Source organism: Hevea brasiliensis, chromosome 10 (assembly GCF_030052815.1).
Source record: "Hevea brasiliensis isolate MT/VB/25A 57/8 chromosome 10, ASM3005281v1, whole genome shotgun sequence".
NCBI lineage: Eukaryota > Viridiplantae > Streptophyta > Magnoliopsida > Malpighiales > Euphorbiaceae > Hevea > Hevea brasiliensis.
In genome coordinates, this window is record NC_079502.1 from 97,956,833 (window position 1) to 97,976,077 (window position 19,245).

General features: G+C 36.0%; 2 protein-coding genes across 12 annotated transcripts; both read right to left on the minus strand.

The window, feature by feature from the left end:
* Positions 1-64: 64 nt before the first annotated feature.
* On the minus strand, positions 65-7,103 carry LOC110665416 (putative E3 ubiquitin-protein ligase RING1a). Of its 4 annotated transcripts, none has more exons than XM_021825518.2 (10): positions 6,557-7,103; positions 6,359-6,404; positions 4,692-4,750; positions 3,267-3,348; positions 2,968-3,088; positions 2,831-2,872; positions 1,823-2,359; positions 954-1,085; positions 377-565; positions 65-277 (listed from the first exon to the last, which is right to left on the minus strand). In XM_021825518.2, the coding sequence occupies exons 1-10, from the start codon at positions 6,846-6,848 to the stop codon at positions 245-247; spliced, it is 1,533 nt and encodes a 510-aa protein (XP_021681210.2). In that variant the 5' UTR covers positions 6,849-7,103; the 3' UTR covers positions 65-244. The 4 variants fall into 4 exon arrangements, with proteins under 4 accessions (XP_021681210.2, XP_021681209.2, XP_021681212.2 ...); XM_021825517.2 differs by having other exon boundaries at positions 6,350-6,404; XM_021825520.2 differs by having other exon boundaries at positions 954-1,061; positions 6,557-7,098.
* A 1,565-nt stretch (positions 7,104-8,668) lies between these two features.
* On the minus strand, positions 8,669-19,091 carry LOC110665414 (uncharacterized). Of its 8 annotated transcripts, none has more exons than XM_058128384.1 (5): positions 18,293-19,091; positions 18,085-18,129; positions 17,791-17,888; positions 16,169-16,227; positions 8,669-9,754 (listed from the first exon to the last, which is right to left on the minus strand). In XM_058128384.1, the coding sequence occupies exons 1-4, from the start codon at positions 18,517-18,519 to the stop codon at positions 16,169-16,171; spliced, it is 429 nt and encodes a 142-aa protein (XP_057984367.1). In that variant the 5' UTR covers positions 18,520-19,091; the 3' UTR covers positions 8,669-9,754. The 8 variants fall into 8 exon arrangements, with proteins under 8 accessions (XP_057984367.1, XP_057984370.1, XP_057984366.1 ...); XM_058128387.1 differs by having other exon boundaries at positions 18,085-18,140; XM_058128383.1 differs by lacking the exon at positions 8,669-9,754 and adding an exon at positions 15,274-15,750.
* Positions 19,092-19,245: the final 154 nt, after the last annotated feature.

Genomic DNA, 19,245 nt, shown 5'->3' on the forward strand with positions numbered 1-19,245 from the left:
AATTACCAAAGTTGCCCTAAAGATACAAGAATTCAGAAAAAATTTTAGCTGGAATAAATGATCCTGTGAGAAACTTTTTTTTTTGGGTTAAAAAAACAATACACAATCCAGGTCTTAGGTTTTAGGAAAAGCTTTCCATTGTCAAGGAGCTCAAATCTCATTTCGAAATCTCAACAGATATTTACATGCAACTACAAACTGTTAATGGACCTTTTCTTCCTCCTACAAAAACATCACAAATTTGCTAAGCAGTCTCCTTCTTCCGATATGCTAGAATCTGCAACAGCCAAAGAGGAAAAAATTGTAAGCTTAGATAATACAAGAAATTATAACGTTAAATCAGAAATGGTATGAAGTTCAATATAAATACACTCACCAAATGATCTCTACTGGAAGTGCAATTGGCTTTAAGATGTGCCAAAGTTTCCTGCCCTTTCAAAATTTGCAGTTCATCCACTGAAATTGGTGGATGCAGAGAGGATAGGTTGTCGTTAGGGTTGTGCTGCCCTTTAACTAAAAATATTTCAACTTCTTCAGGCTCCAAAGCCTTTTTGTGAGCAATATACTGCATGATATCATATAGAAAAGCAAGCAGCAAATACAATGTCAAAATATGCAGACAAATTGATGCTTTATATTAATGATCTTTCCAAACCCCAAAGAAAAAGAAAATAAAATGCACGCGCCAATTTAAGTTTTAAACACCTAAAATGTCATGCCATCAACTCCTGAATATAACATATTATCTTTTTAAAACATTCTTAACACATTTTCTTTGACAAATGCTGGAATCAGACAAACTTTGGGTTGATGGATATGAGCAAATGGTAGTCTAATATGTAATCATATTCCATAATCCATCTAGCCAGGGTGGATATCAAGGCAAATTTTCAAATTTTATTTCTCTACAATAACACATTCCAAGAATTAAGGTGGTGCGAAAGAAATCTCACTTCGCATAGGTGTTTGACTGACAAACTGGGGCGACAGCAAAGGTAGGGCTGTGTCAAATTCATAAAACTTTCATTGTCCATGGAAATAAGCATGAGGTGAACATCCAACTGCAAACAAGAAATAGCCTTTAACTGTACAAAATACACAATCAGCAGAATGAAACAAATAAACCAAAAATAGGAGAGAGGGGAGATTATAGCACAAATAGACTTCAATACGACAGAAGGTACAACCGTACAAATACTCAATTGCACCAATTATTGAAAGTATTTATTGATACAGCAGCAGATAGCTACTTCATGATCTATACAGAATGTTCAAGGAAGTAACACTAGTGGTTTTGTGGCTAAAATCCTTCTTAGCTAAGTAATGAATCAGTGTGTAAAATGAGTTTATCTTAAATAAGTTATGATTCCTGTGAAATTCAGGGTATTTTGATTAATTGAGCTGAAGTCTTCGAGGAATTCCAAGAGCTAGACTTCTCTCTACTTCTTGGAGTAGTAAGATTTATTGGATCATTTTCTTTGAGTCTAAGTTATTCTTTTGGTGTCTTCCTATTTATGATTCGTAGACCCTTGTAATCTTCACATTTTCTTTGATAATGTTTTGATTTATTCCCCTGCTGCCAGAAAATTCTAGCAACCAAATCCTTCAAATCCACCTGCCTTCTGCCATCATATCTCAGCCAGTTCAGACACTCTTTAAGCTACAAACCCTGGATTCTTACTATAAAAAGTCCAAATCCTAAAACCCCAAATTTTAAAGCTCTAGCTACCAATATCACAACTAAACAGATTATTTAAAAGCTCTATGAATCACTAATAGGTAAATTAACCACAGCTCAACAAATAGTTGCATCCTCACATACCTCATCATTATTTTCCTCTAAGCTCCTGAGATATTCTACCAGCTTGGATAAGCGAGTGCTTCTGGCATTCTTGTTGTTGCAACTGCTAGCATTACCATGCCGTGTATGACTTCGAGCACCACCCCTGCCCCAGGCAAGCATTTCTGTATTCCAAACAAGCCCAGGAGATATTCCTCTGTTCTCTCTGGTGGCTTCTAAATCATTTTCAATGCATCCAGCCTCTGGATTTGAAGCCGACGAAGAAGGCTGACAAGGCCTAATTCCTGGCCGTCTCTTGCGCCTGCGCTGCCTTACTTCTGTGGAGCGATCATCAGTAGAAGATGAATCCTTACCTCCATTATCATCATTTTCATCCTCAATGTCTTCTGATCCTTGAAATTCAGTGCCTCGGCTGTTTCGCCTCCTCCTTGAAGGAATTGTCCGATGAATGCGCTGTGATCTTTCCATGAACGGACCAGTTGTTTCTTTACCCATTGTGCGTCTCCTAACTAGTGCTTCAGATTGTCGTTGAAATATTTGGGCAATTGAAGCTTGGATCTGTCCAATGAATCATTCAAACAACACCAAAAACAAGTGCTGAGTTCAAATAATTCCTTATCTGGAAACAATAGCATGGCTTTTAGACTTTTAGTCTATATTTCATTCCTTAAAAACCAAACCTTGTAATTAGAAATGATAAACTAAGCAGGTCAACAGTGTCCATTTCAAAGAATCAGAACTCTTTCAGAATTAAAGGAGCATGGTTAGACATTTTCATCAACTCAGAGCTAAGAATATTAACCCAAAAGGTCAATATTACAGCACCGAGCAATTTTCAGATGGTGTACACATTTTTCAATCACAAAGGTCAAGGCTCAAATGAAAAACATCATCAATATTATCTCCGATAACTGTTTGCTTGAATTTATCACTTATTACCCACTTTTCTTAGATGTTATTATTCATCAACTAATAACAGAGGCAACTTGCATGAATGCAGGCAGGCCAATAAAACAGAAATGTACACACCTGCTTGTTTCGTGTCCTTTCCTCCTCATGAAAAGCCAATTCCTGGGACCAAATACTCACTCAGAAGCAGTGGTTGATTTGAACAGGTGCTATAAAACACATGAAAGCAAGAAATAGACAAGACAAATATCTTATACCTCTTCCTCATACTTATCAATGTCTGGATATAGAGCAGCAATTAAGGCATCATAATTTGGATCATCTCTCAAAGAACGCCGACTTGCACAGTGTGTGCGGCAAGCAGGGCACTCATTATTCCTACAATATATTACTAATTCAAGTAATAAATTTTTTTGGGTAAAGTAATAAATTTTGATGGGTAAACATTCATTGGAAACATCACAACATTTCCCTAACGAAGGCATGATTATTGAATCAGGATGCCAGTGTTGGAAAAAAACAAATAAAGAAATGATTCAGATTTTTTGTTACATACCCAAGTCGCATTGATTTGTCAATGCATTCCCTGCAAAAACGGTGCAGACATTCCATCACTGTTCGTGTTTTTTTTATGATACCTGTACAAGCATAATTCATGATTAAGATTTATTTTTATCAAAATTTTGCCAATCAGACAAAAACATGGGTGAGAAACTCCAATATGCAACAAATGCAGGTGTTGAACGATCTTAATCACAATCCAAAACAAGATAGCGAACCAAAGTACAGATCACACTTGGCATAAAATAATAGCATTAACCCTGAGGTTAATAGAAAAACAAACCCCAGTCTTCATAATGTATGTCCACTTTTACTTGTTCAATCACAGTGAATATATCTAATTCCTGAATATAACCATTACCATGGAATTAGTATAAGCTTATGATCTCACTTGAAAACATTATAGAATCATTAGGTTGTGAAAAGAGTGATTTTCCCATAATGAATTAGGTTTATCACTTCTGTATATTTATATTAAGTTTTTGAAGTATTACAATGACTCTAGTGTGTAAATGCAATCACAGAATAATTCTAGGGTACCAACATTATTGACTGCAAGTGGGTATGCAACTTGAAATATTGAGTGGTGGGACTGTGGAAAGACACAAGGCTCTAAAACCATGTGAAAAGACTGATTTTCCCATAATGAATTACGGTTATTATTGCCCATGTGTAGTTGTATTAAAATATCAAAGTTTTACAATGACTCTAGTCTCTAGCGTGCATTACAATCAAAGTTTAACTCTACAGCTACACAAGCTTTCCTAGTTAAATTACAACTGTGTTCCATCACAAGGTCTAGAATTCAATTTCAGGCATCAACACACTTATATTTGAATTTCAGCACAACATATATGAGGCACTCCTGTGCTTAGTCCATGCTTTCAAGCCCTAACAACCTGAGGTGACATTTTAGATATTAAACCTTATTGTTGGGTCGTCACCTAACAATTTAAGTTTCCAGGTTAGGAGGTTTGCATTTCTTCCTCAAGCAACACTGCAACTGGAAGAGGAAGAAGTAGATTTTACTTGACATTATTCATCACAGTTGCCTCTTATTTTAGAGGAATGGTATTTTCCAATATCAGTAAGTAGAAACAAAATGATAAAACTGACCTAAAACTGCATTTCTTGAATCAAATACACCAAACAACTATTAATCACAGATGACTCATCATCAGAATTGGAATTTCCCTGGATCAAAGAATAGCAGCAAATGACACCACGACCCAAAACTAAGTTTTAGGTCTCAATGCATCAAGTCAAACATATGGCATTACAATTGCCATGCTCATTTGGAGCTTTTGTTTTCCAAAGACTCATATGCAACCTAACAACCAGATCCAACTTTAAAAATGACATCTAGCAAATACAATCAACCACAAATATTTAGAGAAGAGGAAAAGCAAGCAAAAAGTACCCAGACATATTGGGCATTGTACATCTTTACGAATGTCTGGCAACTCCACAAAGACAAATCTGCAAATGAAACCAAAAATTTTAATTAGCTTTCTACGCCCAATCACCGATAAATATAAGCACTTCAATATATTGTTGGAATAAAGAACACAATCTATTGCCACTAGGGCAGCACATGTTTCTGTAAATTGCATGTTTTCATACAAAACATAGTAAATAATTGGTTTGCTTAGCTCTACTTAATAGCATGAATGCTTCAAACAATTATTCCCATGCCTAAAACCCAAGAGGAAAATGCAAATAAAAAATTATTAGGATGTGATACTTGTTCTCTCTTTTGAAGACAATAAAATTAGAAAAAAAAATGTTCTCCGTACTGAACAGTCTAAACAGGATCAACGTGTCAAAGTGCATGCTTAAACTAACAGATCATATGAAAACAGAGAAAGCAAGACATGAACAAATTTAATATAACATTATATGTCAGTAAAAAGGATGTGAAGGGTAAGGTGGTTGAGATGGGAAGCTTACAGTTTAGAAGAAAATATAGGAGAAGGAAAATGATAATAAAACAGAAACTGTAATAAACTCAGATGAATTAGCAAATGAATGATTTCCCAAAGAAAAATCCAAAATTTTGTGTCCATATGTAATTTTGGTCTAAACTGCAAAAATAGCCAATTGTAGCATGATATTAACTATAAGTTGCAATTGTGGGTGAAGGGCTGCTGAGTGATTGCCATAATTGAAACTTATAATTAAAGATCTGATTGTAACTGGCTGTTTCTGTAGTTCAGGTCATAGAAATTGACATCAAGTGTTAAGACTTATTGGGTGATCAGCCCATTGGCTAATGATTTACAAATGAATTACTGCTATTATTTCTAAATAAGACACCATAATATTTCGTAGTATGAAGACTCCATGAGTTAATTTCTAATCTTCAGTTCAAATAGCTAAGGCTAGAAACAATAAGAAAAGGTATTCACATTGATCCTCCTGCAGGCTATCCTTCAACTTCTCTTTGTATTGTATTTTTTTCTCCAATTTGTTCACATGTCACAACACATCATGATGCACATCCTATGGTCATAGATTCTAAGTTCGTGCCACTAACAATCATAAACAGAGATGTTACCCAAAGACAGAATTTTTCTGAGTATCAGACAGGTGAACAAAAGCACGTTCTGGATACTGCAGTATCAATTGAATTTAAAAGTAAGCACCTCTTTCAGAAATGTGAAAAGACCAGCAAGAATTTGCATACATCAAATGACTAAACAGGCATTAGTGAAGCAGCAATGCTTAAAATGCAAACAAGTCACTGTGGACTCCGCTCTACAGTAATTTAACATTTAGCTTCCTCAACACAGGGAGTCAATCTAGAGATATAAATTGTGAAATGCAGTAACCACCACTTGGAACAGAAATTGCCAGTAAAATAACCAAAAACTCCAATCCCCTTGGGCTAAAAAAAAAATACCATGGATGAGTAAAATCAAGCCAACAGCCTAACACTACACCCACCAGCAACATCAATACCCATAGAGATATATGATTACATGTACTACATGTGCAAGTAGCTCTACTAAATTACATAAGAGGAAAACAAGCAGCTGCCAAGAAATGTGTGAGACTAAGAGAGAGAACGAAAGAGACAAAGAGTACTCGGGTTTTTCATCTTCGGAGCTGGAAGATTGGCTTTCCTCAGAATCTGAGAAGAGAGAAAGATAAAGAACAATCGCTTCAATTAATCATGAACATCGATCGAAATCAATTTCTGCACTACACCCACGTGTATACGTACAACACTATACACATACACACCCATGTATGTATGTAAGGTTAGAAGGAAAAAAAGTTTACCTTGTGCTGCTGGTTGTTTCTCTTCAGCTTGCTCTTCTAGTTCCTCATCTTCTTCTCCTTCAGCGTCTTCTTCTTCTTCTTCTTCTTCCTCTTCTTCTGGCTTGTGGGTTGGCTCGTCTTCTTCTTCTCCTTCCTCTAGTTGTTGTTGCTGGTGGAGTGTGGGGTCATCAAGAGGAGGTGGGTCGACTCGAGATTGCTTGGGATATTGGTGGCCGTTTTGAAGAGGAGAAGAGGGAGCATCTTCCTCATCGTTGTCGGGATTATCAGGGAGAGACCTCTTCTGAGCAGGCATTGATGCCTTCCTTTAGATATGGTAGAGAGAGAAAAGAAAAAACTTGTGACCGTTGAGCCAAAATTTTCTTCTCTATGGAAGCTTTTAAGAAGAAAATAAGGAAGAAGAAGAAGAAGAAGAGAAGCAGAAGAACGAGAAGAATAGATGGGAGAGATTTGGCTTTTTATTTTATTTTATTTTATTTTATTTTATTTTATTTTATTTATTTGCGAAGGAGATATCAGAATCGGATGTTACAGCAACCAAAAGCAGCACACGCCATGGTGGCTCGGTGGCGGCCTTCTGTCTCTTTTTCAGTATTTTTTTTTAAGGTTACAGAATTTTTTTTTATTGATTCATTTTAAAATTTATTATTTTTATATTTTTATGTAAAAATTAAAGTTAGTTCTTCTACACTTTTACAATAAAAGAAATATTGCAAGCTATTTGATAAAATATTTATATCAACATCCATATAGAATACATTAAAGTATAAAAATAATTAAAATAATAAGTCTAAAAATTATTGGTATCACGATCCTATTGCAAGTTAACTTGTTTCTCATATCGAAAATATGAGATTTTAACATGGGTATATATGGATTTAAGCTTTTCAACATAGCTGGTTTTTAAAGTATGATTTTTTTAAATTCATATGAATAATATCAAAATCATCCATAATGCCTTTCAGTTGTAATCATACAATGCAGATTGTGATAGCTGAATAATAGTGTTTCATTGAAACTATATCAAGCTAGTATAAAGTTACTTATATAGATATCAAGGTTGTAAAGCATAATAAAATATTATGATTCTATTAAAATGTAACTTATGTCACACATTCAATGACCTATATAGCTTTCGAGTTGCAATATGCAGATAGTGATGCCTGAATAGTAGTGCTTTGTTAAAGCTATATTAAACTAGTATAAAGTTACCTATATAGATATCAAAGCTACAAAAATATAATAAATTGAAAGGTAACTTGTGTTACACATTTGATGGTCTCTGTAGCTTTTCAGTTACAATTATGCGATGCAGATAGTGATGCTTGAATAGTAGTGTTCTGTTGAGGCTATATTAAACTAGTATAAAGTTACTTATATCGATATCAAGGCTGTAAAGCATAGTAAAATATTATAATCTTATTGAAAGGTAATTTATGTCACACATTCAATAACCTATATAGCTTTTCAGTTATGTAGATAGTGATACATAAATAATAGTGTTCCGTTCAGGCTATATTAAGCTAGTCTAAAGTTATCTAGATAGGTATAAGGCTGCAAAGCATAGTTGAGTCACACATTCAATGACTTATTTTTATGTAAAATAAATTTATAGCAATTGTACTTTGGTTATTATCCATATAGAAGTTACAACTCAATGTCTTTATGAGATATATTGAATTGTTCATACACTTTTAACAACACATATAGTTGTTTTCTTTTAAAAAAAGAAAATAGTTGTTTTTAATGAGACTTAAATCATAGTACTTTCATAACATGAAAATTTAAAAAAAAAATCTTAAAAATGCCAAACAAAATATTTTAAAATATCAGTCAATTCATTTTCAATTTGATTTACACACATAAATATGGAAAATAATCATGTATAAATCTCCATAAAATTTGTTTCAGAAAAATACTTAAGACATCCATTCTTTAAAGAGGCTTTCAAGACGAAAGTCTTACCTAAGGTTATTACTTTCAAGTCAAACTTGAATTTGAGCTGACAGTAGAATTCAGTTAAGTTACTGTAAAAGATAGAGCTAAACTAATCACAAGCACTGTAGAATTCAATTGTTGAGTTGATTAGTTTTAATAGACTTGTTTATTGCTTAATTTATAAAGTTTAATTGGGTCTATCATTTCAATTGAACTCAAGAAATATGTTTTAAGGTAGCTCAAACAGAAAAATCTTCACTGAAATAATTCATAAAACAACTAATGATGCATGCGAAGTATCATCATCATCATCTCCATTATGGTGTTGCCGGGTGCCTGCAAGTCGTCCAAGGCAATGCTGACCTCCTCCACTTCCTTCAACCTCTCCAGGCAAGTCTTCTTGAGATCAGCTGCCTTCAGCCAGTACTCATTCCTCAGTCTGGTCACAATGGACTCCAGGTAGCCCTTACTTTTGGTTTTCTTCTCCACTTTGTTTTCCAGCTTATTCTTGTTCTGCTACAAGATCCCAAGCTGAAGCTTCATGCTGTCACGATCTTTGACCAGTCTGGAGGGAGTAGAGACAGGTCTGCAGTGTTAACCTCCTCGAATTTGCTCACCTCGCTACTCTGCTTCTTCTTTAGCTGCTCAATCTCATTGTGATAGTGCTGGTTGATGGGCAAGCTTCAAGCCTCATTAGAAGAAAACAATGAACACTTACACGGAAGGCACTGACCATCGGCATCTAGAGCAGGTTGTCCATAGTCAAACCATCCAGTGAGGAGGCCTCGTTAGTTTTCCCCGCATAGCAGCAATTAACTCAAAGAATCTGGGTGACTTCAAGGCAGGGGCTACCTAACAAACTTATTTATAAAGGCTTTTGCCACCACCTCTGGAGGGTAGCTCTCAGCAGGGGGCAACCTCCCCCAGATCAGCCTCTGAATTGGAACTCTTTCAAAATAGACACGTTCATTAGCTCAGAGTTAAGAATATTAATGCAGAAGGTCAACAGACAGCATCGAGCAATTTTCAGATGGTGTATGCTTTCTCCAATCATGATGGTCATGGCCTCAAATGAAATACATCATCTCTGTTATCTCCAATGACTGTTTGATTGAATTTATAATTTATTGCCCACTTTTCTTTAATGTACTTATTTATCAACTAACCACAGAGATAACTTGCAATAATGCATGCAGGGAACTAAAACAGAAATGCACGAACATGCTTGTTCTGTGTCCTTTCCTCCTCATGAAAAGCCAATTCCTGGGACCAAATACTCACTCAGAAGCAGTGATTTATTTGAACAAGTACTATAAAATACATTAGAACAAGAAACAGACAAGACAAATATCTTAAGCTCCTCCTCATGCTTATCAATGTCCAGGTATAGTGCAGAAATTAGGGCATTATAATTTGGATCTCTCAAAAGAACACCAAACTGCACTGTGTGTGTGTGTGTGACAAACAGGCACTTGTCATTCCTGCAATATATCAAGTAAGAAATTTTGATTGGAACACATTCATTCGAACAATCCCAGGATTTCCCCAACAAAGGCAAGATTATTGAGTCAGGATGCCCGTAATGCAGAAAACCAGTAAAAAGAAAATCATGATTTTTGTTACATAACCAAGTCACAGTGATTTGTCAATGCATTCCATGCAAAAACGTTGCAGACATTCCATCACAGTTCGTGTTTTCATTATGATACCTGTACAGGCATACACATGGTTTAAGATTTATTTTATTACAATTTTGCCTACCAGACAATTAAGTAAATTAACACGGTTGAGCAACTTCCATATGCAACTAATGCAGGCGTGGCAGGTTCCATCTTAATCAAAATCCAAAACAAGATAGTGAGCCAAAATGTAATACAGATTGCACTTTCCATAAAGTAATAGAGTTAATCCTGAGGCATTGATCTTAATCTAGTGCAGATAATAGAAAAACAAACTCCACTCTTCATAATGTATTCCACTTTTACATGTTTAATCACAGTGAAAATATCTAATTCCTGAATAGAACCATGGAATTTGTATAAGCTTATGATCTCAATTGAAAACATTGTAGAAGCATCAGGCTGTGTAAAGACTAAAGAATGATTTTCCCATAACAAATTAGAGTATCACTCATGTATATTTACGTTAAATTATTGAAGTATTACAATGAATCAAATTTATAAATACACAGTATAATTCTACAGCACCAAAATTATTGGCTGCAAGTGGGTATGCAAGTTGAGACATCGGATAGACTAGACACAAGGCTCCGATAACATGTGAAAAGGGTGATTTGCCATATTGAATTAGCGTTATTACTCATGTATATTTGTATTAAAGTACTGAAGTATTACAATGACTCTAGTGTGTGATAAAATCATAGTATGTGTTAGAAAAAAGAATACAAGTAATGAAGAAAAGGATTGTGTATTTGTCTGTGTCTCATTTACAGAGATATTACATCTATTTATACATGAAAATATGAACTAATTTGGACAAGAATAATAATTGCTATAATTATGCTACACAAATCTCCTATAATCATGCTAATTGCTGTAATTATGCTACACAAATCTCCTATAATCATGCTAATTGCTGTAATTATGCTAACACCCCCCCTCAAACTCAAGGTGGTAGCACAGGTGCCAACTTGAGTTTGCTTAAGAGATCCTGAAAGCGAGCGGGAGGATGCGTTTTGGTGAATATATCAGCGGTTTGGCTGACAGAGGAGACAGGAATCAAACATATGGTGCCATGAGCAACATGATGACGTACAAAATGACAATCAATTTCGATGTGTTTGGTACGCTCATGAAATACATCATTATGAGAAATCTGTATGGCACTTCTATTATCGCAATGAAGCATTGTGGCAGAAGAATGAGTGACACCCAAATCAGTTAATAACCACCGTAACCAAAGTAATTCAGATGTAGCATCAGCAAGAGCACGATATTCAGATTCTGTGCTAGAACGTGCAACAACAGTTTGCTTTTTGCTACGCCAAGAGATAAGAGAATTACCCAAGAAGAAACAATAACCAGTTGTAGAGCGACGATCTGTCAGATCACCAGCCCAATCAGCATCAGAGTAGCCAGATAATACTAGGGAGGAGGTAGCGGAAAAGTGCAAACCATGAAAAAGAGTGCCTTTGATATAACGAAGGATTCGAAGTACTGCAGAGAAATGAGTTAAGTGAGGAGCAGACATAAACTGGCTGACCAGATGAACAGCATATGAAATATCAGGTCGAGTAACTGTAAGATAAACAAGACTCCCGACAAGCTGTCGATATAAAGTAGGATCATCAAGAGGAGTGCCATCAAGAGGTGTAAGTTTGCAATTGAGCTCCAATGGGGTTGATACTGTTTTGCTATCAGTGATGCTTGCTCGAGAAAGTAAGTCGGATGCATACTTGGCTTGAGATAGATAATAGCCATCAGAATTTTGAGAAACTTCAAGACCCAAAAAATAGCTGAGAGAACCCAGGTCTTTCATTTCAAAATGTTGATTGAGATAATGTTGTAACTCTAGAATACCAGATGAATCATCTCCTGTTATTATCATATCATCAACATAAAGCAAATGTAAGAACAATACCACCGCTACCAAGTAGTGAATAATGCGTAATCATCTGGACTAGAGAGAAAACCAAGATGAGCAAGAGTGGAACAAAATATGGAAAACCAGGCCCTGTGAGCTTTTTTTAATACATATAAGGCACGCCGAAGATTGCAAACCTTATCAGGATAATGATCACCATGTGGAGGATGCATATAAACGTCTTCTGTTAAATCACCATGAAGACAAGCATTTTTGACATCCATCCGAAAAGTTTCCATTTACAAACCGCAGCAATAGCTAAGAGATCGCGAATAGATGTTAATCGGGCCACTGGAGCAAAAGTTTCTTCATAGTCGATACCATACTCTTGAGTGTACCCTTTGGCTACTAAGCGAGCTTTGCAGCGTTCAATAGTTCCATCAGAACGGGTATTGATTTTGTAAATCCATTTGCAACCAATAGGGTCTTGTTTGGTGGAAGATCAACTACATCCCAAGTATGAGTTTTCTAAAGCCCAAGTTCGCTACCATAGCTTGTCGCCAAAGAGGGTCAAGATTTGCCTCACGATAAGAACGAGGCTCATGAAGGGTTGCAATAGTAGAGTAACAAAGTGAAAATCGTAAAGATAATGAGGAGTTTCTCTTACACGGTAGAACAACGAAGAGTAGTGCTAGGAGGAGATGCAGCGCAGTATCGGATCAACAACCGTGCCGATTCAATAGGGGCAGTGTAGTTGGGCTAATATTGAGCACATCACAATCACCGATCAGACTTAGAAACAAATTTCTTTGGAGGAGTCAGTGAAAAATAGAGAGTCAGTATTGACAGAGTGATGAAATTTGGAAAGAGAAGAGAACATAGTATTTTCCCAAAAGGTAACATGACGAGAGATGCGTAACTTATTAGAAACAGGATCCCAACAACGATACCCTTTGTGTTCAATGCCATAACCAAGAAAACAACATAGACGAGCACGGGGTTCTAATTTGGTATGTTCATGAGGTTGTAAAAGAACAAAAGAAACACATCCAAAAGGTTTAAGGATGGAATAGTCAGGAGGTTGTCCAAACAACTTTTCAAAAGAAGATAAATTATGAAGAACTAAGGTAGGAAGACGATTAATAATATAAACAGCATGAAAAGCTGCTTCTCCCAAAATTTTTCTCGACATGAGGCGTAAAGAAGAAGAGTACGCATGTAATCAAGAATATGGCGATGCTTATGCTCGCTCGCCATTCTGTTGAGAGGTGTGAGGACAAGAACGTTGAACAACGGTGCCTTGTTGACTAAGAAATCAAGTAAAGAAGAATCCCGATATTCCATGGCATTGTCTGCTCGAGAATTTTAATGTCACAAGAGAATCGAGTTTTAATCATTTTTGCAAATGTGATGTAAATTTGTGATAACTCAGATCGATGTTTCAAAAAATATATCCAAGTAAACCGAGAATAATCATCAATAAATATTACAAAATAACGATAACCATTTATTGAAGAAATAGGAGAAGGACCCCAAATGTCAGAATGAATTAAACCAAAAGGAGTGTCTGAAGTAGTATTATTATGAGAAAAAGATAATGCAGGTTGTTTTGCAAGCTGGCAATTTAAACAATTAAATGACTCAAACTTAGTAGATCCTAATAATCCACGAGAAATTAAAGGTTGAATTTTACTGGTAGAAGCATGACCAAGACGAAGATGCCATTGGTGAATGGAGGAATTAGGGATTGTAGCTGCAGACACAAATCTCTGAAGAAGATGTAAAGATGTAAGCTCAAATAATAGACCCACTCTGCGACCCTCCCCAAGAATCATTCCCTGCTTGTGGATCCTGCACTGACACCATGGTGAGAAAAAATAACATTTAGTCCTTTTTCACACAACTGACCAACAGAAATAAGATTGAGTGCTAAATTAGGGATATAATAGGTGTCAGGGAGATGAAGATTTGAGGTAGACACATGACTAGTATGTGTGATGTTCATTTTAGTACCATTTGCAGTATGGATTGGTGGTAAGGAAGATACAGGTTTTGCAGAAGACAAGAATTTAAGATTAGAGGTCATATGATTACAACATGCAGAGTCAAAAAGCCAATAAGAATTACCCGGAGTGGCAGACATGGCAGCAGGAGAATTAGAAGAGATAACCTGTTTGAATAGTGTCTCAAGATCACTCATGGTGATGGCAGTAGAGCCCTCAGTAGCAGCAACAGCAGTGACAGAGGAAGATCCAGGCTTTGAGACATTCTTGAATTTAGACTGCCCTCCTTTTGGTCTTGGAGGACGTGTGGGACAATGTTCAAGAATATGACCGTAACCATGACAATATTTGCATTTTATAGTAGGACAATATGCAAAAGCATGATCAATTTGATTACAATTTGATTACAATTCTTACAGAGTTGATTGCCAGATTTCTGATGTGAGGATCGAGTAGTTGCAAGAGCAGCTTCAAATTGAGGAGTTTTATCCAAACTGAGACAAGTCTCTTAAAAAATGATATCTTGAATAGTAGTTTCCAATTATGGGAGTGGATTTCGATGTAGCAGGGACGCTCGAACGGCCTCATATTCTGATCGAAGAGCCATTAGAACTTGAATGAGATGAAGATGATCTTCACTGATTTTGGCCTGAGATATTTGATTCCAAATAGGTTGGACCTGGGCAAGAAAATCATTCACAGATTGACCTGCTTCTTGTTTCAGATTATGAAGAGTAGTCCACAACTGATAATAATGGGCAAGTCCAGTGGTCTGATATCGATTAGCCAAAAAATCCCAGATTTCTTTTGCAGAGTCATAATTAGCAAACTGGATGTGGATGGATGAGACAGAGGTATTGCGAAACCAGGTGATGATCTGATGATTTTTACTATCCCAATCCTCAAGACGGCCAAGAAATTTTGCATCGCTTTCATCGTTCTCTCTTGTCGGGCGCAGTTGATATCTCCTAGAACAATACGCCAAAGCTTACGACCTATCAAAAACTTTTCATTCCTTGAACCCAAAGATTATAGTTGGAACCAAAGAATCATGTAATAGGTCTTGAAATATCAGATTTCTCCATTGATAACAAGATGAGGAGAAAAAAAAATGGTATAATAATAGGTATGAAAGAATGAACCAGAACAGGTTGTAGAGAGAGCAGAGAGACCCAAAAAACTAGAAATAAAAACTTTATGGCTCTGATACCATGTTAGAAGAAAGAATATAAGTAATGAAGAAAAGGATTGTGTATTTGTCTGTGTCTCATTTACAGAGATATTACATCTATTTATACATGAAAATATGAACTAATTTGGACAAGAATAATAATTGCTATAATTATGTTACACAAATCTCCTATAATCATGCTAATTGCTGTAATTATGCTACACAAATCTCCTATAATCATGCTAATTGTTGTAATTATGCTAACAGTATGATTCTACAACTACAGCTTTACTCATTAAATACAACTGTGTTCTAGCATGGGCATCTGATCAAAAAGTCCAAACTCCAAAATTCAAATCTTAGGCATCCTCATTCTTGTATTTGAATTTCAGAGTAACATAAATGGGGCACAACTATGCTGAGCACATGCTTTCAAGCCAATGAGCTTTCACTTGAGAAGGCACTTTCATATTAAACCTTATTCTTGGGTCCTCACCTATAGTTTTTTGCATTTCTTCATCAAGAAACACTGCAACAAGCAACTGCAATAGGAAGAAGAAGTAGATTTTACTTGACATTATTCATCTCAGTTGCCTCTTATTTCTGCGGAATGGTATTTCCAATATTAGTGAGTAGAAACAAAATGATATCCTGACCCAAAGATGCATTTCTTGCACCAAATACACTAAACTATAATCACAGTAGACTCATTATCAGGAACTGGAATTTCCCTGGATCAAAAACTAGCAGCAAATGATAACCTGACGTACAACTAAATTTTATGTCTCAAATGCATCAAGTCAAACATATTGATGGCTTTACAATTCAATTGCTTATTTGGAGCTTTTCTATTCCAAACACTCATCTGTAGCCCAACAACCAGATCCAACTTTAAAAATCACATCTAACTACTACAAGCATCTACAAATTTAGAGAAAACGAAAAGCAAGCAAACAGTACCTAGGTATCTTGGGCATTGCACATCTTCATAAATGTCTGGAAGCTCCACAAAGACAAATCTGCAAATGAAACCAAAAATTTTAATTAGCTCCTACACCCAATCACTGATAAATTTTAGTTCTGCATTCTATTGTTGGAATAAAGCACACACAATCTATTGCCACTAGTGCAGCAAATGTTTCTATAAGTTGCATGATTGCATAGAGAAGAACATAATATACAATTGGTTTGCTTACAGCTCTACTTAATGACATGAATGCTTTGAACAATTATTCCCATGCCTAAAGTTCAAGGGGAAACAGCCATAAAAAAATTATGAGGATGTAATACTTGTTTTCTCTTTTAAAGATACTAATGCTATGTTTGGTAGACCGTAATTGCAATGTAATGCAATCAAATTTTCTATTTTCTATGATAGAAAATTTGATTGCATTACATTGCATTATGGTCTACCAAACATAACTAAAAATTAGAAACAAAAAAAAGGTTCTTCACACTGAACAGTCTAAACAGGATCAACATGTCAAAGTGCTTGCTCAAACAAAAAGATCATATGAAACTAAAGAAGCAAGACGTGAGTAAACTATTACTTGTCAGAAAAATGGATGTGAAGCAGTTAGGAAGACAAAAATGGGAGGGGAAGCTTAAAGTTTAGATGAAAAAGAAAGGACAAGGAAGATGATAATAAACACACTCTAATAAATGATTCACAACTTATAGATGGATTAGCAAATGGTTAATCAACCAAAAAATCCAAAATTTTGTGCCCTTGCATAACTTTGGTTTAAATTATAAAAATAGCCCATTGTAGCATGATATTAACTATGAGTTGCAATTGTGGGCGAAGGGCCGCCGAGAGATGGCCGTAATTGAATTATTGAAACTTACAATTAAAATAGGTGTTGCAACTGGCTATTCCTGTAGTTCAGCTCATAGAAATTGGTGTAAAGTTTAAGACTTTTTGGGTGATCAGCCCAATGGTTAATGATTTAGAGATGTCTTACTGTTATTAATTCTAAATGAGACACCACAGCATTCCATAGTAAAGATACTCCATGAGTTAATTTCTAATCTACAGCTCAGATTGCTACAGCTAGAAACATTAATAAAATGAATTCACATTGATACTCCAGCAGGCTATCCTTCATCTTCTCTTTTGTATTCTCTTATTTTCTCCAATTTGTTCACAAATCATGGTGCACATGCTATGGTCACAGATTTAAGTTCATGCCACTAACAACCTAAAACAGAGATGCTAACCAAAGACCAAAAAAAAAATAATAATAATAAAATAATTAGATAAGTAATTTTTTCAACTTTTTCTACATCTCAGGCAAGCGAAGAAAAGAACATCCTGTCTATTGTAGTATCAGTTGAATTTGATAGAAAAAACCACAGCAAAATTATTCCTATTTAAAAGCACTAGGCACTACTTTCAGAAATATGAAGACAAATAGCAGTTAAGTGGCAACATTTCTCCAGGCTCAGTCACTAACTTATGCACCTGAAAGCCAGAAAGACTTCACATGCACCAAATGTGCTACTATACAGGCATTATTCAAGCAGCAATATAAAATGCAAACCAGTTACTATGGACTCCGCTCTACAGAAATTCAACTTACAGCTTCCTCGAAACAGGGAGTCAATGTAGAGACGCGAAATGCAACCTCCACTTGGAACAGAAAGAATTTTGAAATCGCCAAACTCCAATCCCCTTGTACTAAAAAAAGCCATGGATGAGTAAAATCAAGCCAACAGCCCAACACTACACCCGTAATACAAATACCCATATGTATATGACTACATGTGCAACAGAGGAAAATAGAAAAAATAAGTAGTTATACTATAGAGGAAAACAAGTAGCGCCAAGAAATGTATGAGAGTGAGTGAGACAGAGAGAGAAAAAGGAAGATTACTCCAGTCTTTCGTCTCCGGCACCGGAAGATTGGCTTTCCAAGAATCTGAGGAAAGACTAAGATGACAATCGCTTCAATTAATCGTGAACATCGATCCAAATAAAATTCTTCACTACCACACATGTACAACACCCATGTATACGTACAACAGAATGCACATGACACCCATGTATGCGTTTGTACAAAAGAATACGTATAAAAAACTAACTTGCGCTGGTTGCTTCTCTTCGGCTTGCTGTTCTCGTTCCTCGTCTTATTCTGCTTCAGCATCTCCATCTTCTTCTTATGGCATGTGGGGTACCTGTCTTCTTCTTCTTCCTCAAGTTCTTGTTGTTGGTGGAGTTTGGGGTCATCAAGAGGAGGTAGGTAGAGGCGAGATTGCTTAGAATATTGTTGGCCGTTTTGAAGAGGAGGAGAGAGAGCATCCTTCCTCATCGTTGTCGGGATTATCAGGCTGAAACCTCTTCTGAGCGGGCATTGATGCCGACTAGAGAGAGCAGGAAAAATGGATGACCGTTGGGCCAACTATTCTCTCTGTAGAATGAAAAGAGAAACAAAGAAGACAGAAGGGCTAAGCACTGTTGGGCCAAGAAGCGTCTTAAAAGTCGGAAACTTAAAAGATGAAAAAGACATAACTCATTACCTTAAATAATTTATTCATATTAAATTTTATCAAATTATAATTAAATTTGAGTATGTGCAGATGATTATCCTAATCAAAATTGCTATCCAATGAGTGGTAATGATGCTTTCCCGGAATAACAGTTTTCCAGTAGGATTTTAAACTCTAACAAATCCACTCAAGTAGCTTCACAAGAATCACGGGCTCAACTCCACCTTACAGCAGCTTCAGAAATCACAATGCATTTGGGGAAAGAACCAGAATGGATTGGAATCCTTCAGAGCAAGATTTACAACAAAGCAAAGATCAACATGCAGAAAGAAACAACACCAGCAAGCATGGATTTGACAGTGGAACAATTAAAATTTGGGCCGCTTTCAAGCTTCCTGCACCTGAAGACCACAGCTGCAGAACACAAATACCCTGGTTGACCATTGAATCCATGGGAAGGGCAGGCATCTCAATCGCCAGTAATAGTTTGATTACCAGTCTTTCTAGTTAAAAGAGAAGTGATGAGGAACATCTAAGACACAGAATCA